The 22398-nt window shown below is 39.9% G+C and overlaps 1 protein-coding gene across 1 annotated transcript in view; it reads left to right on the plus strand.

The window, feature by feature from the left end:
* Positions 1–1811: 1811 nt before the first annotated feature.
* Positions 1812–22398, plus strand: part of CNTRL (centriolin) — a 33449-nt gene continuing 12862 nt past the window's right edge. The window contains exons 1-22 of the mRNA XM_009907461.2: positions 1812–1935; positions 3473–3728; positions 4152–4285; positions 4759–4889; positions 6177–6318; positions 7136–7322; positions 7417–7610; positions 9336–9455; positions 10296–10521; positions 10970–11079; positions 11800–11994; positions 14848–15001; positions 15653–15873; positions 16533–16709; positions 16794–16928; positions 17722–17867; positions 18286–18466; positions 19387–19566; positions 19867–20046; positions 20558–20674; positions 21081–21225; positions 21982–22121. Of these exons, the coding sequence (XP_009905763.2) occupies positions 3506–3728; positions 4152–4285; positions 4759–4889; positions 6177–6318; positions 7136–7322; positions 7417–7610; positions 9336–9455; positions 10296–10521; positions 10970–11079; positions 11800–11994; positions 14848–15001; positions 15653–15873; positions 16533–16709; positions 16794–16928; positions 17722–17867; positions 18286–18466; positions 19387–19566; positions 19867–20046; positions 20558–20674; positions 21081–21225; positions 21982–22121 (3438 nt within the window). The 5' untranslated portion in view covers positions 1812–1935; positions 3473–3505. The remainder of the gene's footprint in view (positions 1936–3472; positions 3729–4151; positions 4286–4758; positions 4890–6176; positions 6319–7135; positions 7323–7416; positions 7611–9335; positions 9456–10295; positions 10522–10969; positions 11080–11799; positions 11995–14847; positions 15002–15652; positions 15874–16532; positions 16710–16793; positions 16929–17721; positions 17868–18285; positions 18467–19386; positions 19567–19866; positions 20047–20557; positions 20675–21080; positions 21226–21981; positions 22122–22398) is intronic.

A 22398-nucleotide genomic window follows, 5' to 3' on the forward strand; every position in this document is an offset into this window, starting at 1 on the left:
AACTGAAGAATGTTTTAACTTAGAATTACTCTGGATATATAAAAAAACTGAAATCTCATCACAGCCTTAACTTTCTCTCTGATAGCTACACACAGACACAAAAAAATTTTCAGAGCATCCAAAGAACCCCAACAGGCAAAGAACTAGATTGTCTGCCATTCAGGAATAGATATTTAAATCAAAGTGATTTAAAATTTGCATCTGAAGGAATAAATCCATTTGAATTATATCAAACATAATGCACTGATCTGTTTAGACCAGGTGTTGCCATTATTTTTAGCCTTCTTTTTATTTTTTGCTTTGAAATAACTCTTCACTTGCAAATATCTTTTAGCCCTTTATGTTCTTGATTATGACAACTGAGTGCTTCCATTACAAATAAAACTGAAGTATGAAAATATTAGGGTGCACTGCATCTAGAACATGTACTATTTTAAACAGCATTTGCAAAAAAAAAAAAAAACAACCTAAAAAACCACTGGTGACAAAAGCTTTGCATGCTTGGTATGTATGCATGGGACCTCAACACATAAGTTTATGTAAAGTCAAACTAAAGTTGTGCAAGACTTCTGAAGTTAAAGCAAACAATACAGTTTACCTTTACGGGAAGGACTGTTTCTGATCAATAGAAAATTACAAAAAGGCCAACTGGGGCTTCTCAACAGATGTAATAAACTATGAGGGAAGTAACAATATATGGAATAAAACCTTATAAAATGTGAAGTCCTTAATATTATTAAAAATAACACCTCAGTGTCTATTACTAAATACCAAAAAAGAGGAAAATTCATAAATTAATTTTCCATGGGTGGTATGTAAACAAGGAGGAGCAAACAATGAAGATCATTGAAAAATACTTCAGAAATCTACCACTATTCTGAAATGGTTTTAAAATCTGATTATGTCCCTTTTCTACATTCCTTTTCACATTTTGCCTAGTGATCCCGATCTCAGGAAAGCATTTGTCACCAGAGCAGCTCAGGGGAAAGGGTTGTGGAGTCTCCTTCTCTGGAGACATCCAAACCCTGCCTGGAGGCATTCCTGTGTGACCTGCTGGAGTGATCCTGCTTTGGCAGAGGCATCGGACTTGATCATCTTTCAAAGCTTCTTCCAACTCCTAATATTCTGTGATTCCGTGGTTTTTCAAACTTACGATTTCACATCTATGAGTAGAGATCCTGTACTAACACAGCACAAAACGGTTGCAAGAGGTTTAAACACCCCTGTGAAAAATGGTTGAAATTCAGGCACACTGCAATGAGTTTATCGTGATTAAACATACTTATTTGCAATGCTACACGGTGTGTGTGAATTAAATCCATCTACATACCATTCTACACGCATATATTAACGGACATACAGCTAAAACACAAAGAACGAACACCCAAAATCAAAGCCAACCCCCAGAAGGAAAGGAAAGAAAAAAAACAAACAAAACCACCCACCAAACTAAACCAAAACTGCTATTTATACAGTCACTTCGGCTTTATTTAGAACAAAACTCTTCAAAACCTGCTCTCTCACAGCCGAGGCCGGGCAGGAACCGCCCGCCTCTGAGGCAGCGCGGCGGGAACGGCAGGGAAGCGGCGCACGCGCCGCAGGGCCCACGACCGGCGGGAAAGCTGCCCTGGGAGGGACCTGTCCCGTCTCGCCCCGCCCCGTCTCGCCCCGCCCCGGGTCCATTCACTCGTCGCCGGCCAACAACCAGACAAAATGGCGTCGGCTCGGCCGCTCTGGATGGACTCTTAAAGGAGCCGCAGCACCTTGGGCCTGGAGGCTGGTAGAGAAGACAATTGCTCGACGGAGGAAGAGAGGAGGAGAAGTGTGTTAAGTGCTGGTGCCTTCACTCTTAGGCCGCCCGGAGGCTGCCCTGCCCGCCACTGCCCACCAGTGCTCCGGTGGGAAGCGTGAAGCGGCGTTACCATGTCAACGCAGGTAATCAAAGCGGTGCCTTGAGGGGAACCGCCTTCGGCGGGAACTGGGATCCCCTGCGGCGAGCATCGCTGCTCCCTGCTGTTTCACCGTGGGCTGAGGGCACAGTGCTGCCCGCGGCCCGGCCCCGCGCAAGGGAGCTCTGCTCGGGGCTCAGTCTGCGATCGTCATACTGTCAGGTGCGGGCCGGGTATGGTGGAGGAGGGCGAGAGGGGCCGGTGGCTCACCTGAGTCGCCCGCGGGTGGAGAGACCGCGGCGGGTGCAGAGCCGTTAACCGGGGGGTCGGGAGGGAAGGGGCAGCAGCGAGGACCCCTCTGGCGGGCCGCGGCATACGCCCAGGGCACACCTCCGCGGCCAGGTCTGCTCAACGCTCCCCACTTCACCTCCTGTTACATCGTGAGACTTCGGTCGTGTTTTTCCTAGCTAAAGCCCGGTCTGTTCGCAAGAATCAGCATTAAAATGCCTGACTGCGTCCCTAGAAGCGTGGAGAAGCTTCCTAGAGTAGCATTTCACTAGCATTTCATCATCTTTCTCCCTTTCTTGCTTCTTTTAGTCTCGTTCTTCTGGCTCTGAATGAGTGGTGCTCCCAAGAACTAGGTAGAAGAGAGAGTCGCCTTCAAGATTCATGGGGGGAAAGGAAAAAAAGAAGACGTTTTAATCAAGAAAATCTCAACTTAGGAGACAATGTAATTACTCATAGCTCAAAGCTCCTTTAAAAGCCTATGATTCCGTGTTAAAATGTGTTTTTTGTTTACTGGATCAAGGTTTTAGTAAAAAGCCTGTCATTTGAAGATGGTTACTACAAGGGGGTTGGACACGTGGAACACATCGTACATGACCGTTCCTACACGTACCCCTAGGGAAATGCATTTGTCACTGGAGGAAGTTTCTGTTGACATTCTGTGGAATTTCCAGGCAGTCACAGAATAACTTGTTTGGAGAAAAGGGGAACACTGAAGGAATGCCAGTGATAGACTGATTTTTTTTTTTCCTCTCCCTGCCCCCATGTTTTGCTCTTTTTTTTTTTTTTTTTTTTTGCTTGTATTCACTCTTCTAGCACAAAGTGGGTGATTTTTAGCTCTGGTAGAAACAATTGAGATCCAAATCTTCTCATTTCTGTCCTATGCCAGCTGTGTTAGTCTGAGTTGAGAGTGTGTCCAGACCTAACAGACTTTGTGTAAACCACAAATTGCAGGACAGTTACCAAGATGAGTTGCAAACCAGAAAGTAGTTCAGCCAGTTCCTAGTGTGCTGTAGAATGGTGTAAGTAAACACTTGTACTACTCTTCTAAATATGTTAGCCCATGAAAACTGGAAGCTGTCACCCACTGGAAGATTGGCTTAGATGTGATTTTGTCACGTCATGTCATTGTTGGAAGTAGTTTCTTATGTTAAAAGGACAATTTTTCAGATATCACTTCTATGATGTCCCAAACTCTATCATCTGAGGTGATGAATTGTGTCATTAAGTACCTTTGTTGGAATGCACACTGAGTTTTAGACTTATGTACAAACTAATGTTTAATTCTCTTCTTCCAGATATTGGTCATATGATATTCTGTATTTTTGGCAATGAAGAAAGGCTCCATGAAAAAAGCATTATGTAGAAACCCACAGAGGTCAGCTTCTCGGACACCTAGTCCAATGTCTCCTGTCAGTTCAAGTACCAGATCGCCATCTCCTCTTGGTCAACAGACATCTCCATCTGCTTGCAAAAGCATGGAGCAGAGGCCTCAACAACTTGATATTACAGCAGAAAATTTAGAAGCTGCTTTTGAGTCTAAGTTTCATAAAGGTATTGTATAAATAACTGCTGGTATAAAAGTACATGCTGAAAGCATAAAAAGGCAGTGTTCTGTGAACTGTGTGATTAAAGATGTGTGATCTGTTGGCAAGAATCCTGAAAACTGTGCTTTGCTCTTTTGACACGCCAATGTGGAAATGATGGTAATGAAACCTGTGTAATGAGTATTTTCCTCCTTACATTCTTTGGTGGGGAAAGATGGAGAAAGGGAGATGTGTAGTGTGCCTTTTTCGAAGGGCTGTAACCACTTTAACGTGTCACTTCCTGTAAATGCTTCTGGTGTACTGCTATGTCTTTTCATCCCCTGGGGGGAGGAAATAATTTTCAATTTTTTCCCAGTATTAAATGTGAAGTAAAAGAATTAAAGTCACCATTTTTTCACTACTGACAGTAGTTTTCTCTGTTTAATTTCAGATGAAAATGGTGTTAGTCCAGGAGTCAAGTACATTACCGAACCCCTTATAAAAGGTCTGTCTAAACAGGAAAACTTGACATGTATAAGCTCACTAAATCTTTCAACCCCAAAGACTGGAGACAAGAAATTTAAGGTAAGTCTGAAAATGGTAATTAACCAAAGTTAAAAATTGATTTTGATTTTATATTTTTAGTAAAGGCCTAATGCTATGTGGATGTAAACAGCTATATTCTAATTATGTTAGCCTAGTTCTACAAGCAGCTACTGTCAAAGAAAAACCCCCAAACCCAAACCTGTCAGTGGAGAGTTGTGCAAAAGAAAATTTGAATCAGTTAGAATGAAGTTCAGAACACCATCTGTGGCTTTTGGATTGTGCTAGTTTCTTTCATTGTGTAGATGAGAGTGGTCCACTCTGAATTTAAAATCTAGTTTTCTTCTTTCCAACACTCTAGTAGGCTGTACCTAAAGCAGAGTGAATGCAATAGTGAAACTGATTTTAAAAATACATTTTTTAATGAGTAGGTCATTGCTAAGAATAAAAATCTACCTTTCTCTTAAAAAAAAAAAAAAGCTATGATAATAAAGGTTTAATTTTCTGTTCTTTAGTATGTAGAAAATTTAGAAAAGTGCTCCAAACTAGAGTCACTAAATCTCAGTAACAATCAGATAGAGAAGATTGAGAAATTGGATAAACTGATGAAGCTGCGTGAACTCAACTTGTCTTGCAACAAGATCAGGTAAGCAGAAACACTGATGGTTTGGTAAGCCCAGATGCAGTAAAACTGACATTCTCTCTTAAGTAAGTTCTCTCTCGGATGTGAGCACTTCAGGTGAATTTCCCATCAGTTACATATGAAGACTAATGGATTTTGGTGAGATTTTTCTTAAACATAAGCTCTTAGGTATTATAAAGATAATAGTTCTGGGAGGAGCTGTTAGCATACCATGGCTGCAGTTAAACTTGTTTACCTAGGAGACCAAGCCAGGAATGCAAGTTTCCAGGTGCCATAACGAAGCATGTACAATAACACAAATTAAGTGTATTACTAAAATTAATTAAACTTTTACTTTGTATTATTACAGTAATTGAAGAAGTTTTCTTTTAGAAGAAAAATTGACTGGGCAGGTCATCAACTCATTAAATTGCCTTTTTCACTGTTTTGAGAACCTGGTGTCTTGGCTGAGTGGTATAAAAATGTTGAAGGGAAACAGTTCAGCCTACAGCAAGATTCTTTATTTCTTTACATTTTTCTGTTAGTGAATGGTGATCTTTACACGAGCCTGACTTTGCAGTAGAGAAGTTAACAACAGGAAGTAAGCAAGACCCCAGCATTTCTATATGTTGCATTCATACCACTTCCTCTCTCTCAACAGGAACTGGAAGGATCAGAGTAGCTCTTAGCTACTGATGTGTGTTTTCAGATTTTACTAATGTACAGTTGGTTCCTACTTAAATACTATGGTCACAAGAGCACAGTCTCCTATACTTTGATATAATATTCCTATATTTAGATAAATGCCCAAGTAAGATAAAACTAAAACTTTGCATGTTTCCCTCATTAGCTAGTTAGTGTTTAAGAAAAAAACACTAAAAAATGTAGTCTTGCATGCTGTCACTTTACAGTTGATCCTTCCTCTGTATGGGGGGAAAAAAAAACAAACCTAAAATATCTCTATTTTGGTTCATCTGTGTCCCATGACATTCTCTGGAGAAGCAGAAGAAATTGTACATATTAAGATTGAATTACCACACTAAAATAATATTAAAATGAAAATATGTACAAGGTCTTACTCCAGTGAGAAAGTCTTGCTGTGAATTCTTTTTCCTTGTCTAAATGTAGTACTTGGAAGCAAGCTGGTGTAATTTAAGGGGAATTGAATCCATTGCAGTAAACAAATGTTTTTCCTAATCTCTTGGATGATAGTTATTTGGTGAAATGTCTTGCTGTAGTTTTATCTGTGACAGCTCAGTTACACTGTCAATTTGCCATGGTTGGTAAGTTCTATTTCCTTCTTATTGTCAGTAAAATTGAAGGTATTGAACATATGCAGAATCTACAAAAGCTGAATCTTGCCGGGAATGAGATCGAGCACATTCCTGTGTGGCTTGGGAAGAAACTGAGATCCCTGCGCATGCTCAATTTGAAACGGAATAAACTATCATCAGTAAGTGATTATAGTGAGGAGCAGTAATTGCTCACGATCCTTTCATGAGGTGAACTGGTATATTTACATTGATTACCTTACTCTGAACAATTGCTGAGTGTCTTTCCACAAAGTCTGTTGTGAAACACAACTGTTGTCAGCCTAATTAAGCTCTTGATCAGAAACTCTTGTTTTGTGACAGGTGTTCAAAGCATAAACCTGGACTCTGTTGTTCAGGGAAGGGAAAGGTTTTAGAGACTTTGGAAAAACTTGGTGAAAATGCAGATACTTGTGCATGCTATTGGTGGTGTCCCTTATCATAAGTTAATGATACAGTTTTGGAGACCTATAAATAATCCATTTGCTTGTATTATGTGTTTAGGACATGACTAGATTTACTTCTGCTGCCCAGGTTAATTTCCATGTTTTGCAACTACACAAGGGTGTCTGTGAAATGAGATCACTTAATACAACTCCTGAAGAAGTCATGCTACTCTGGAGGAGAGATCACTAGTTTTGAGTACTCCTCATGATAAAAACTCCCCTTTCTTTTTAGTCTGGGAGGCGGAATGTTATACATATCCACAGGCCTCGTTATCTTCACATTTTCAGGGTCAAGCTTGATTAAAGTTGCACTCTTTATTTCTCCTATGAAAAAAATACCAATCTGATTTTTAGGAAGTTACTTTACTCATAGTACTCTGTCTTTATAAGAATCACTAAACTAGATCCTTTGAGGTGAACCTAACATTAAGACAGTATGGACAATCAGAAATTCAATAATAGGGGTGGTTCTTGGAAGGATGTCTAATCATTGTTCCATTTCTCTTTGATGTAGCTCCAAGACATAGCTAAACTAAAGCCTCTACAAGATCTGACTTCTCTATTCCTGGCTGATAATCCCGTTGTAAGTCTACCTCACTACCGCTTGTACACCATATTCCACCTGCGAGCGCTGCAAAACTTGGATGGACAGCCAGTGACAAACCATGACAGGAAGGAAGCTCTAGAGAGGTTTAATTTAGGTAATAGTGATTTGCTAGAATTCTAGTAAATTACACCACATTAAAGTTGAGATGGAAAGATTTTCTATTTGAATGTTTCTGTTTTGCTTCTCAGAAGAGATAGAAAAATTAGAAAGAGAGTTGGAAAATGCAGTAAAAGAGATGGAGGATCTTAAACTTAACCAGTCCAAAGTGCTTGAACAACTTCGCCATCAAGATGAAGTCAACAAATCATTAAAAGAGAAGTCTTTGCAACAGAAACAAAGCTATGAAGACCTTCAAAGGTACCTGGACACGAAAAATGAACTGGTAAGATAGTCGCTTGCACTGAGTAAACATCTGGAATAGTTCTGTTGTGAGAAACAGTTGTTAGTGTAAGAGTGCAGGGGGCTGGAGATTTATCTTTTAAGAGAGACAAAGCTTAAGCATTTCAACTTGTAAAGAGTGACTATTCCTTGACCAGTTCTTTAGTATTCTCTTTGTGGCAAAAGTAAGTATATTGAACTAGCAGTCAGGATCAGTCTTGTAATTTATAGTTTATAGTAACTTATTTGTCTCTAGTAATTTTGTTGGCTTGTTCAAAAACTTGTCATTCGATGAAAAGTTTAGTGTCCTCTGGGTGCTAAATTGCTGATATGCTGAATCTTCTGTGTTGTTTGGACTTTTCCCTTATTGCAGCAGCACTTTAAAGATGGAATGCTTTTTCAAAAGCAAGACATGCATACAAGCTCTGTGTCAGTAATATCCCTCGGTTATTATTTTGGGTAAAGTCCCCTCGTTTATTTGTACTTCTTTCACATCATCTCTGGTTTGACAGAGTATCTTTCATTGGTAGCTATAAGAAGCAAGAAGAGCCCTGCTGACTTGAGAATGCTTGGTTGGGAATGACCTGGTGGGAACTTAATCCATGGCTTTTATTTTCCTTGTTGAACTCATCCTCTCAAACTTTATCCTTCGAAATTTCTGTAGCTGATACTTCTGTAGCTGTCACTACTGTGAATACACACAGTAACCAGCAGCCTAACTTTAAAATGTAGCTTTCAGTAGAGTGAGATTTAGCAACATATATTTTTCCACTTAACCTGTTTTTATCCTTTAGATGACAAAGTTTGCTTGCTTCTTTCCTCCTTTAGCTGGTGTGTTGGTTTGTCACAGTTCCCTTTCCACAGTGCCCTTATTCTTCACTAAAGGTAGCCCTATGGTGCTCCTGGGTTGCATGGTTGTTTTTATTTCTAGGATTCATTTGCATGTCTACTGAATTAGGAGCATTTGTATAAAGTGTTCCAGTGAGACATTATATTGACTGTGGCTTTTCTTGGTTTTGTGTTTTCTGTTCTCTGAAACAATTTTTGCATGACATATATCAGATTTTAAATATCTTCCTTTAAGCCTTTCCTTCATTCCAGTCTGTTCTATTTCTTTCCCTCCGTTAGTCCTGCTTTCCACTGTCTATTGGAGTTTTGCTGCATGTTCTACCCCAGGTATTCATTGTGAAAAGTTGATTTAAAGAGAAATCACATGATGGACTTTTGCTTACCAAAAAAAAAAATCCAAAACCTGAAAACCAAACTAGCACCAGGTTAAGCTAAAATGAGAAGCATAAGCTCTGTGCACTTGACAATTGACATATTTTGTTTCTTTTCCAGACAATCAGAGATAATAGTTCTCACTGCTCATTAGTAGCAGTAAATACATTATTTGGTATAGAGTCTACTGAAACATGGTACCCAAATTATTGTTTTATCCTGTTAGTGATAACTTTCTTGTCAAACCATTGATCTGTATAAATTTCAAAGGCCTTTCATGTGATCCTTTGTGTTACATTAATTCTTGTCTACTCTTAGTCATCGTGTTGTAGCTGGTAATAAAGTTGCACCTTGTGATATTTTGGATTCAAAATGCACCATCTTAATGTTTTCTGATGTGAGCTTTGTTTCAAAGTGAATGTCTGCCCTGCTCTCTGCTGAATTGAAAGGTATGTGATAATGATGACACCTGAGTGAATGCAGCTTACTTTGTTCTCTGGTTTCTTAGCTAAAGCAGAAGACAATGGAGCTGACCAGGGCTTGCCAGAAGCAGTATGAGTTGGAACAGGAGCTGGCATTTTATAAGATTGATGCGAAGTTTGAGCCCTTAAATTATTTTCCATCAGAGGTAATAATTTTTAAATAGCGGATCTTTTCATTGCTGTTTCTCTTGCTTTTCAGCTTGGAAAATAGAAAACATAATAGTTTGTTTGTTTTTAATTCTCTACTAGTTACATCTTTGTATAGAGTTATTAGTTTAAAAATGTAAGCATTTCATTATAAAAGTTAACAGAATCGAACTAAACTGAATTTCAGTGACCCTTAGTGTCTGTTATTACCACACATGTTTGAGCTAGGTAGAGTCAGTGAACAAACATTTCATTCTGATTATTAACCAAGCCTTCCAGCTTATTTTTGGAGGCCCTTTCACTTGGAAGAAATTGCACAAGCCAGAACAGTCTTGAGTTAAATGGTATTAGAATTTCTGTCCTTTTTCTGATGGTTCTTTCCTCCTACTAGAGCTAAACTGTCATACCGGCAAAAAACGGTAGAGATGCCTGAATGAAAGCAGTCTGAACAAGAAATGCAAAGATCATTAACTATGAATGATTTTTAAAGTTATGTTTGAGTAAAGCTTACATGGAACACTGTGATGGGCTTAAATATAATTTCTATTACCTCACACTTGAAGAAAAATTCCTCCAGTTACATATCCACTTGCTTTGCCCATTTGCAGCAAGCTGATCAATCATACCCCAACTGGGGTAGTTTGTTTTTAACTCCTTTATAAAATAACAAGAATGTTCAAGTCCAAACAAGTCAAGTGTAGTCTGTTTTTTTCCAATTATCCTAATTTCACATTGATTTTACTTTATATGCTTGTTAAGGGAGTTAAATGTATATTCTGAGTTGACTGCAACCTTACTTCTGAGATGGATACAAAGACGTGTTGCTTCATGCCTTTCAGGATGTTGAGCTTGACAGTGTCCCTGGTGAAAGCCCATACATTGGTAAGGCCAGGTATAAAAGGAATATGTTCATAGGAGAAGGCTACATTGCTAGCAAAGCTCAGCAGGTGGAGATTGGAAAAATGCAACCAGATGGAGATGACTTCTCTAGGAAACCCCAGCTGAAATTGCGGCACCAAACTGTAGATGAGCTATTAGAGGATAAAGAAAGAAAGATCAGTTCAGGTAAAAATCTTAATTTCTATCAAATGAAATTTAAAATATGTGTATCAGTGGAGTTTATATCATGGATTATTAAATGCTTGATATGTTTGACATTAAAAAATCAATGGTGTGTCAGAGGCTCTAAATTCTGTCATTTCTGAACACTGCTTGATGCATTTTGGGTCAAAACTTACAATTTTTAATTACTTTTTTTTTGCTATTTTAAGATAACTCAGGATGAAAGGGCTAAATGTTATTGAAAAGAGGATGCTGGGAAGGCTTCACAATCCATTAATTGTATAAAACTCATTAAAAAGCTAGGCTGTTTTTGAGCAACAAGAATCTTTTAGCTTTAATTCTCACTGCTGTACTAAAACACATTCTGATTATGTGTTAACAGAAAAATGCACATCAGTGTTCTACAGAACATTCTAATGTGTTGGGGGGTTGTGTTGTTTTTTGTCTGCAGCACAAAGAAAATTAGAAGAACTGCAGAGTGCAGTAGGAAGTGCAGAACAACAACTTCTGAAAGTAACAGGGGAACTGCAACAACTGGAGGATGCTCTGGCTCAGAAAAAAGTATGCAAAGATGTTGCTACATGAATAGCAAAAGACAACATTTGAAGCAGCATTGATATAGAAAATATAACTGCTTTTTCTCTCACACTTTGCATATGTAAATCCATTTGTCATGCATTGGAAAAGTCTTGCAGGCTTTGGATAGCTTGTTTATAAATAAGCTGTCAGTGTTTGGCGCAAATAATTGCGGCTAAACATGTTCCGTGGGATGATGGTTGTTAAATGTCCTCAGAATGCTTTGGAAGGACATAAATAGGCAGCAAGTGGACAGTTAGGGGTCAATGTATTACCCAGCAGGAGGCTTGGACTAGAATTTGAATGTATCTTCTTGCTTCCAAGAGCCATAACCTTATAGCTCCTTAAAGACTTATTCAGCAGAACAGAAAGTAACAGAGGAATGGTACAGCATCATAAGCAGTGCTGGTGGCCTATGACAATGTGTTCAGGAGAAAGGAAGTTTTACCCAAACTTCACATAATAGAACCATTTAGGTAAGAAAAGACCTTGTAAGATATATTCTGCTTTTTGTCTATTTTCCCTTTTTTTAGCAAATCCTATGAGTTTTTATCTTCAGAAAAGACAGAAGGCTCAAGAGAATTAATAGATCATTTTTAGGCAACCTGTTAGGCTAAACTAGTCTCACTTAACATGAAAACATTCTGTGTCACCTGTGTATATCCAATTCACCTGTTTTACCCAACCTCCTAATGCTGTCCCCAGATGTCACAGGCCAACAAGGAAGGTCTTGAACAGCAGCTGAGTGAAAAGATACAAATCCTGCATCAGCTACGCAAGGAAGCTCTAGAACTGGAAAAACAAATGGAGAAACAGAAAAGAGAAATAGGGAAAAAACAGAAAGAGCTTGAAGAGTTGCAGAGTTCTCTTGCTTCAGTAAATCCTGAAGATCCAAGACATGTAAGTAAATCAAAATTATTAATTTTTTTTAATGTACTGAGACATGTAGTCAAGGATATTTTAATTCATTACCATTCAGTTCTGCCCATTTCATCAATTATATTCTTTTGCTATTTAGCAATCCCTTAGCAAAAAGAGCAAAAAGCCCCAAACCAATTAACTCTGGTAAAACACTTGGGCAACTCATTTTCAGTGCAGCTGTACAGCACATTAAGAACTTGATCTTTATGCTTTGCCAAAACATGCTGTGCAGAGCCTTGGGGATAATTTCTGTGTAAGAAATCCTGTAGAATCTGTCCTTAAAGATTTGTAAAGCTGTGTGTAACTGCTGCAGACCTATAGCTGAAGTGCTACTTTGTCAGAGAGCTCTTGCACTGGCACAAAAGTCTACAAAAGGTGTCCAGAGGAGCAGGTGATGCTGACCTGGCTGAAGTGGTGACAGCTTGTATTAATAGTCCAGCAGTGTGTGAACTGCGGAAAGCTGCAGGCGGCGGCAGCAGCTTTGTTACATTGTAGTCCAGCATCCTAAACCTAGAATCAGTTTTCAGTAAATAGTTTTAGTTCTGAGAAGATTCATAGCACCTTTTTGGTGGGATCTCATGCTGTCACAGTCTTGTCATTGCTGATAAATTCAGCAAGGTCTCAGGTTGCACATTCCAGGGTCAGGGCAAAGCTGTATACACCAAGAGCAGCTTTAGCTTGATAGTCTCCTTTTTTTTGATCTTCAGGGAAGAAAAACTTGATTTCTGAGTTAACAACTGTGTTTGGGTACAGCAAATGTCCATAGGAATTATAAATTACAGAATCATAGGATTGTTTGGGTTTGAAAAGTCCTTTAAAATCAAGTCCAACTATTAACTAACTCTACCGAGGCTGATGCGAAATCATGTCCCTCAGCACCACATCTCTTCATCTTTTAAATATGTCCAGGCTTGGGGATTCAACCGCCTCCCTGGGGAGCTTCTTGCGGTGTTCGAGAATCCTCTCCGGGGAGAAGTTTCTTCTAATATCCAATCTAAACCTTCCCTGATGCAACTTGAGGCTGTTTTCTTCCCTCATGCCACTTGTTACTAGGGAGAAGAGGCCAACACACGCCTTTCAAGCTCCTTCAACTTAAAATGAGTTAGAATTATTTTTACTGTAGTGTTTTAGGAAAGCTGATGCCATTTAAATGAGAGCCTTTCGGGTCATCTCGATGCTCCTGTGTATGCAAAGATTTTCCATGCCTGGCTCCTATTTTTGAGCTGAGGCCCTCAAACTCTTTTAAAAAATGCTTTTTATATATTATTTATTAATTTTCTCAGCCGTTGAGTAAGAGAAGGCCTGTACCCGTTTCGGGCAAGCTCCCAAAGCTGCCGGCCAGCCCCTCGCAGAGGCTGAGCCCGGCCCTTCCCGCGGGCCGCCCTCGCTTCAAATCACAACACAGGAAGCGCCGGCCGGGGCCAACCGCCCGCCGAGCGGCAACGGGGAACGGGAACGAGCGGCCCGGGCGGGCAGCGGAACTCCAGCCCCTCCGCTCCTCCCGGGCTGCGGGAGCAGCGGCGGACGGAGATCATGGGCCGCGCTACTTGTTGCTTTCTGTGCTGAAGATACCGGTTCTCTAGTCAAATGAACTCTAGATCTGGGGTGGGGCGTGTTGCAAATGCGCTCGGAGGAAGAAAAGACAAAGGCAAAGCTGTAAGTGTTGGGGTTTTTAAACTGAGCTCCGTGACATTCGGCAGCTGCCGCTGAATGACCCAGGAGCGGCGCTTCTGCTCGGGTTTTACTGGGTGAAATTCCCCCTTCGGAAGCCAGACGGTCGTTTGTGTTTAACGAGGTGACAAGTTGAGCGGTACGAATGTGAATGCTACAAGTGACTTCCGGTTCAATACATCCGAAGTGTAGAAAGTTCTGTGTTTCACCCATTACTTCTGTTACAGGAGCAACTTGATCAGTGATTTTCCTAAGATGCTGTGTTTAAAATTTCTACCGTTGGCTCAATTTATTTTTTCCTTTTTTTTTGAGTAGCAGAAAAACAAGCTACTCAAAAAGTGAGCAGTAACTATTGTTTGTCATGGCTATAATTCTGGTTGTAAAATTATTACTATAATTTATCATGATTATCATTCTGTTTGTAGAATTATATTATGCCTGCAGGTCTGTGTTTTCCCGGTTTTTCTGACAATTGAGTTGTTTGTGGTTGATTGAATACCAGTGGGAAACAGAGCATTGTATTGTGGTGATAACCACGGTTTGTATGCAGCTGAAACAATCACCCTAATTCATACTAAATGCATCAAGTCCTGACCAGAGTCTGTGAGCTGTGGGGACAGTGCATTTCCCAGGAATGTTTAAAAAGCAAAATAAATCTCTTTTAAGTAAACCTTGGCTATAAAGTTGCCCTGATTGCTGGCTGCTCAGAGTTTTCCTTCGGGTGGTGACCTGACATGTTCTAAAGCATCATCTGCTGTGAAGGCAATGCAGGACGACAGGATTAAAGCTTCTGAAGTAATTCATGTTTGTTCTTGACTGAAAGAGAAAATAGAACAAAAAGTAAAGACAGGAAGAAAGGTATTAGTCCTGAGTAATCGTTTGTAAGTGCAGGCTTTATTCATCGTGCCTGGGCAAGGGGGAAACTGCTCACAGTGTTGTTAGTCACACAGGGTGCTTGTCTATCTGGGATTCTTTGGGGGGCAGTAATGAGGAAAAATAACCAAAGAACCCCCCAAAATAACCAAGCACCACAACACACACTGCACTTGTGATTTTTACTGCTGGTATAAGACTTTGCAGAACTGAGCTAAAATACTGACTTGACTTGTTAAATCTGTATTGACCCTGTCCCACGTCACCTTTCCTAATGTTAATTTACAGGCTCACATGAAAGCACAAAAAGCCAGTAAAGAGCAGCAGTTTGATGTAATGAACAAACATTGCAGGCAGCTGGAGAGTCGCCTGGATGAAATGCTCTCTAGGATTGCAAAGGAAACCGAGGAAATTAAGGACTTGGAGCAACAGCTCACTGATGGTAAATGTTTCTTTTGCAGCCTGTTTTGCATCTAGGATAACATGGCAATTGAATTGGGGGTTCAGATTTGTTTATCCTTGTGTAAATGAAAATCAGAGTGTGCAGGAAAAGGTTCAAAACCTTTCTCAACTGATCTAAAAGGAGGCTTTGGGTAATTTTTTAAATACTGGTTTTAATTATATGTTGTTCACTTCACCTTTATGTGGTTAAGGAATGTGGTTTACAGAGATGTGGGTTATTTGCTTGTTGTTTCTTAACATGGGGGTAAGTTGAAAACTGACTTACCAAGATTATGTATGCCTTTGCTATACGCCTGGTATGTGTGAGAGTAAATACCTCAGAAAAGCATGTGAAAATAATAACTGGAACAAAATTGATATAAGTGTAGAGGTAGCAAAGATCTTGGGCAGTGGGCAGGAATGCACAAAGAACTGCAGGTTCTGTCTCATTAGGGCAGGTTAATACCATAATATGGAAACTCCTAGCCTTAAAACACAGCACAGGCATTTTCTGGTTGAGCTCTAGTTACTCCTTGTTATTAGAGATTTCAATAGGTGAATGGCTTAGAGAAGATGAAGAAAGGCAGTTTTGTTTGTGTGGTAAGTAAGTGTGGTTTCCTAACAGTCTCAAATTTGTTTTGCATTTCTGCAGGTCAGATAGCATCAAATGAAGCACTGAAAAAGGATTTAGAAGGTATTATTGCTGGACTACAGGAATACCTGGAGAGCATGAAGTGCCAGGCAAAACGGGCCAATGATGAATGTAAGGAGTTGCAGAAGGATAAAGAATCTTTGCTGCAGAGATTGGCAGATCTAGAGGAGGAGAGAAACAACCTGAAAATAGTTGCCATGGATGCAGAAAACATGCAAAAAGTAAGGCTTAATACTGTGTCTCTTCCCAAATTCAGATACTTAAAAATAAACCTTAGAAGAAGTAAATAACCAAACTGGGCATGGCAAAGCACGGTTCTTGGATAGCATTTTGGACCTAACTTTGTAACGTAAATGTTTTCTTCCCACAGACATTAAAAACAGAATTTGACCTTTAAAGCCAGTTGCAAGAGACATACAGTAGATGTGGCATTTTGTCTCAGAAATGGAGGTTTTATCTTTCAGATGTTGATAAAAATGGTTCTGTTTAGTGAATTGCATCATTGAAAACCAGCAGGACTCTAGCTAAGGATGTGCACATTATGACCTTGCATCTGTCCTATCACCAGCTTACTGGAGAACTGATGAATTTAATGCAAACCTTAATACCAGAGACAAATGTCTATCACTTTAAGTTACACTTTCCTAACTTGAGTGTAGATTTTTGTACAGTCTGTCAGAGCAGTGTCATTGACCTCACCTCTGTATGTAGCAGTGCCACCTACTTTGCGTTTTAATGGTCAGTGGGTAGGGCTAGTGTCTCTGTTTTGATCTGTTTGCTGTCACGCTGATGATGAGTAACACAGGAAGAGGGGCAATGTACTTTAAAGAAATCCTGCCTCTCTTGTGTACTTATTTCTAATGTGAATACAAAACTCCAGGAAATTTCAATGCTAGAGGGGGCACTCCAGGAGCAGCAAGAAGCAAACAAATCACTTAGAGATGCACAAAGGGACAGCAGTGCCTACGAGGCTGAACTGGAAGCCCAGCTAAGAAACAGGGACACTGAAGCCAATCAGCACAAAGAAGAACTGGAAAGACTGAAGCAACTCAGCCAGGTGAGAACAGAGCTCTTGTGCTGCCCAAGGGATAATCTATCCCAGGACAAGGGGTGACTGTAATAAGGTTTTCTGTGCTTGTAGAAGGAACTGTCAGCCCTGCAAGCTGAACTTGAAAAAGAAAGGCAAGCATTAGAGAATGCTCTGACCAAAGCACAACTCGCAGAAGAGAAGGAACAACAAAATTCTAAGCTGCTGTCTCAATTCAAGCAATTGCAGGTGACATATTTGCTGTATTTAAAACCTTACCTGATATGCAGTATGTTTCTCCACTCCCTCAAAGGGGAAGTGATCAGAATTTTAAAGGATTCTGTATTAATCTTGTTTGAAGTTCAGTAGTATTTTATGACTTTTCCTCATTTTAGTTTTCTTGTGCAGAGACCCTACTCCATAGTCTTTTTGTCCTGTCTTCTAGACATTCAGATTGACCTTTGAAATGATTTCAGAGTTGTTCAGTTCTGGCTTCCAGAACTGCTACATTGTTGTGTCTGAGTTCCCGCAAGCTTCATGCAATAAACCCAAACTATTTGAATGCAGAAGTAAAAACTGACCCAATGCCTAAAGCAGAATTTATTGCCTCTGTTCAAAGGTATGATCCTGAGGAATCTTACTTACTTGTCACAAAACAATAATGGCATCCAAGTGCAATTGGCAACAGAGCTGTGATCCTTGAAGTCACAGGTATCTCATGAACTGCATAGGTAGTTTAAGGAAAGGGTAAGATAATTTTTGAGCTGGTATTTAAATAACCTTTCAACATAGAGACAACTGAAAGGCAAAGATTGTTTGGGATGTTCTTGTTTTGTTGATGATACTGGTTCAGGTCACAGGAAAAAAAACCTGTTTGGAATCTATTTACAAAACAGAAATGATAAACCACCCCACCCCCCCCAATAAACAATAACAACAAACCCCTCCAACTGATCTAGATATTAAACATTCTGGCTTTTGTTGTTTGTACATGTTTGAAATTGTTGTGTGAATGGTATGGGGTTTGTGTTGGGTTTTTTAGGGAGACAACAATCTCCTAAAACAGCAGCTTAAAGATCTTCAAAATCAGCTGAATCATGCAGTTGGTAACTTGATTCATCCTGAGGAAGCCTTAGCTCGGATAAATGAACTCAAGCAAAAACTTCAGACAGGAGTTGGAGAGATGAAGTGAGTAAAATATAACTATAAACAGTGTTGTTAGACTTGAGCATGTGTAAGTGGTCAGCAAATGAGAGCAACCAGGTACATGTGCTGCATCCTCCTGAGCGCATCTTGGGGCAGTTCAAGCATGAGCTTAAGCACCTTGTTCTTGTTGAGAGCATCACCTGAGCTCAGTAAGTATAGTGCTGAGGGAAATAGATGGTACCTTTGTGCTTCACTGCAAGGGATGGGGCAAACTTTTCCCCTGCTCCTTTGTCCCCAGCAACACAGAATGGTAATAAGGAGAGAATGGAATAAGCAGAGGCAGGGTGGAGCAGGACTGTGCAGTGTAATACGTTCAGTGCTGCACCTAAATTAATTTGCTTGGTCTATGATGTAAACTCAGTGGGTTTGTGTCTTGGCACCTGTACTGATTCTTTTTCAGATGTCGGAATCCAGCTGATGTGTTAGGGAAAAGCCTTGCAAATCTGCAGAAGGAATGCAGTGACATCATTGCTGATGCTCAGAGGGAAAAGGAGAAAGCGTGGGCTAGACAGAGGCAATTGCAGGAAGAAATGGCATCCCAGCAGGAAAAACTGGAAGAAGTACAGGAGAAATACAGACAGGCAAGTATCAAAAGCCAGAGTAAGACAATTTCAGCTTAGTCTCAAAAATGTAACTTGCAGCTGAAGGATGTTTCACTACTGATGTACTTTTGCTACTCTCCATCTTTTAGGAGATAATTTTACTGAAGGTGGACAAATGCAATACATTTGCTTGTCAAAAGCACAGTGCCAACACACATCAGAGCACAGTGCTGCTACTTGTGATTAGAACAGGAGCAATACATGAATGTCATGTAGTAATTTTCATTCTAAAGAAACTGAATAAGTAGGCAAAAGCTTCTGAGGTGAGAAAACAAATAAGTGACCACTTCCACACTGTGTATAACATGATACTCTGCTTAAAGCAGTGAAATACATCAGCCATTCTTGCTTTCCTTTGAGTGTTAAATTAGGTGCTGGACAGGGCACATGCTCCTTTTGCAACCTTTTGTTGTTTTTTATTATATAAAGCTTGTTAAAAATGTGCTTTGGAGGAGAAGGGTTTAATGTGTGTTAAAAGTTCCATAAGCAACCTCTAATTTTAGCTGTATGACAACAAGAAGAGAACCACCTCCTGGTGTTCATGTAACAAGGGGTCTGAATTTATTTCTTGTAAGTATTAGACCTTGTGATTTTTGCCTGATGATTTGGTGAATTAGTATTTAGACTCAATTGTATGTCTCAGAGGCAAAAATAAAAGAGTTGAATTATAGGTAGAAAAATAGAGCCAGTAACCTATTCTACTACCAAAATCACTTGGGCACTTTTGAAATGCAATAATTAGAGTGGCAAAGAATTTCTTTTTTCTTTCTCTTCTGGTCCAAATTACGCTGGTAACTGCACTTGCCAGAAAGCTGTTTCTTTGCATCACAGGTGGCTTTTAGGTGAAAACCCACACACACATTTCTGGCTACTCGTTCTAACTTACTTCTCTTTTTTAGGTTAAAGCTGAAAACAGGCAAAATAAGAACAAGGTCCATCAGTTAGAGAATGAAATCCAGCATTTACATGAAAAAATAAAGAGCATGGAAGAAATTCAGGGCCTTGCTGATCAGCAGCTGCAGGAGGCAGATGAAGAGAAGGAGACTATTCTTGCTCAACTGAAAGATTTAGCAAAGAAGGTAGGAATGAGTAAGGACAAACCTGTGCACTCTGGGTGCTCATGACAAGAAGATTCAAAAAATTCTGAATTATTTTGCTTTCTAAGATAGCTCAACTACAGAAAGGAGCACAAAGGTTAAATATAACATCTTTCTTGCCCCTAAATTGTATTGGTTGTGCTTGCTTCAGGTTTTTCCCCTGTTAATTCTAGGCATAAGATACAGAATGGGATATGTATGGGGGTAAGTGTCATAGCCAGCAGAAAGCCTGGCTTCCACGGTGCTTTTCACTTACAGAACCTATTGTTTCCCTGATTCCAGAAAAAAATAGAAGATGCCAGGGCACAGATGCAGTTTGTCAGCCTAGATAAAGAGCTGAAGGAGTTAAAGAGAGCAGTCATCACTTCAGACAAACTGGCAGCCACAGAGCTCTCCATTGCTAAAAATCAGCTGCAGGCTCTGCATGGGACTGTTCTCAAAATCAATCAGGAGCGAGCCGAGGTAAATGAATACTGATAATTAATTGCTTGTGTCTAAGTAGTGGTTTCTAGTGCCAAATTCAGCTTCAGAGCTTTATTCTGAATTGCCCTGCTGCATAGGAGCTCCTGCTTCAGACAGAATCATCTTGAAATGCAGTAGATGAATGCCTGAGTAAGTCTGGGGATGGACAGGTGTGCTTGCTGTGTGTTAGTTAGGTGAGGGAGAGGCAGGTTTAACCTCTTAATAACTGAAGGTCATACAATAACCAATACATTGGGACTGTGAAAATTTGCTATTCCACCTCATGTGTTTTAAATATGGAGCCATTTTTGGCTGCATAGTAACATCTCCTCTGTAGAAATCCTGTAAGTTAAAACATTATTTCACATAAATGTTGCCAGTTTCTGGAATTCCAGAACAGACAAGTGCTGATGCTCCTTCTTAGTCAGCTTTTCACAAAGCTGCATGAGACATCTGCAAACTTGTGAAATATTCTTGCAAACTAAAGCTCAAATGAAAAATTCCATTTCAGGAGATAGAGGAAGCTGAAGAGTTCTGTGCTAAGGCAGCTCGTGCAGCCCGGGATCTTGCCAGAGCAGAAGCAGAAATAGAATTGTTACAACAGCTCCTCAAAGAGAAGGAAGAACAAGTAGGTTGCAGTGATGTTTGCTCTGTATTGTACAGGAAGGATTAAACACTTAGGTATTTGTTCAATGAATTTCTGAAATGCCATATTTAGGGGCTTCTCAGCTGTTCTTTCTCCTCAAGTTTTTCCCACGTGACAGCTGTTCTTCCATCCTCTGACATCTGCCAAAGAACATGGGAACCTCACTGCCTCAAGTAGCTGATTTTGAAGTAAAACTCACTTGCTAATTTAAATGCCTTTGTGTGGCAATGTCTGTAAACCTCAGTCACATGAAGGAGTGGGAAGAATGTTCTGATGCAGCAATGGTACACTGAGTGTTTTTGTAGGAATGGGTGGGCATGCTTGAAACAGTTTCAAAGCAGTCTCAACTGAAGCACTTTGTTTTGATTTAAAATCGTGTTTTAAACAGTTTCAGCATGAAATGGAGAAAGCTAGTGAGAAGACTGTTGCATCAAGCTCTCAGAAGTTTGAAATGGATAAATTAAATGCAGCTGTGGAGCAACAAAAAGCAGAACTTGACCGTTTAAGGTGGTTGTTGGACAACATTGGGACAGGTAATCTCTCTTTCTCTCCATGGCATGCAGATAAGCATGGATGCAGAAGACTGAACTTACTTGGTTTCTTTGTTTTGTGATCTGAGAAGCTCCTCAGAGCTCTAGAAAGTTTTTTCAGGAATAAACTGTTGAGGGATCTTTCCTGTGTGGTTCCTATACAGATACATCCAGTCCTTAAATCACTGTACTTGAGTGGATTCTCTGTATATTAAGCAAACAGCCAAAGTGCAGTTCTGTGAAGTGTATTGATGGGATTTTGCTGCTTCAGACATGAAGACTGAAGGAAATGGGTGGTTAAGGACCAGCACTTCAGGGTTCTAGCATCGCCTCTTGACCTGCCATGTGACCTTTGGAAGTTGACTTAAATCTTTCCTTATTTTGAAAATCAGAATGGCAGTGTTGTAGTTTTCTTTAGTTTGTACTAGCAACACTTTGTCCAACTCTTAAGGAAACAGTACGTGTGCTGTGCCTTCAGTTTACACTGCTCTAGGACATGGTCAGAGATCTGTGTGGTAAGGAAAAATGAGCATCAGTACATGAGCTTGGATTTTGTATTTCTGCAGTCTTAAAATGACAAACAAGGCCAGTGGGTATCCACATCACTATATAATAACCTTTAGTTTGTTTCCCCCAACAATTCAGCTTTTTAGTACCCTTTCAGATTTAAGAGGATAACAATAAGGGGGGAAAGCTGAATGCAGTATCTATGACTTAACTGTTTGCCTTATATGTCTATAAACTCTGATTAATTTGCAGGTAACAGAGATGAAATTGACAACTTGCAAGATGAAATTGCAGCACTCAAAAACATGCTTTCAAACCAGAATGATTACATCAATAGCATAGCAGATCCATTGAAAAGGAGGGGATACTGGTATTACATGCCATCATCACAGGTTAGAAATAAAAACACTGTTATGTGGAAAGCCATTTGATGTGGGAAAGTCTGTTCTGCACTTGCTCAGTCTGGAAGAAACATAAGAAAAAAATATTAGCTGGCATGTTAGGAGACATCCTGAAACAACAGGCAGACAAATGTTCCCTGATAAAGCCTGGTGCTGTGTGGTAATCTGGTGAATGTAATATTTGGAGACAACTATTCCAAGTGCAGTAATGGAAATTAATTTAGGGAAAGGCTAAAAGAGGACATAACAGACTAACAGTTATTGCAAA

This window comes from Dryobates pubescens, chromosome 29 (assembly GCF_014839835.1).
Source record: "Dryobates pubescens isolate bDryPub1 chromosome 29, bDryPub1.pri, whole genome shotgun sequence".
NCBI lineage: Eukaryota > Metazoa > Chordata > Aves > Piciformes > Picidae > Dryobates > Dryobates pubescens.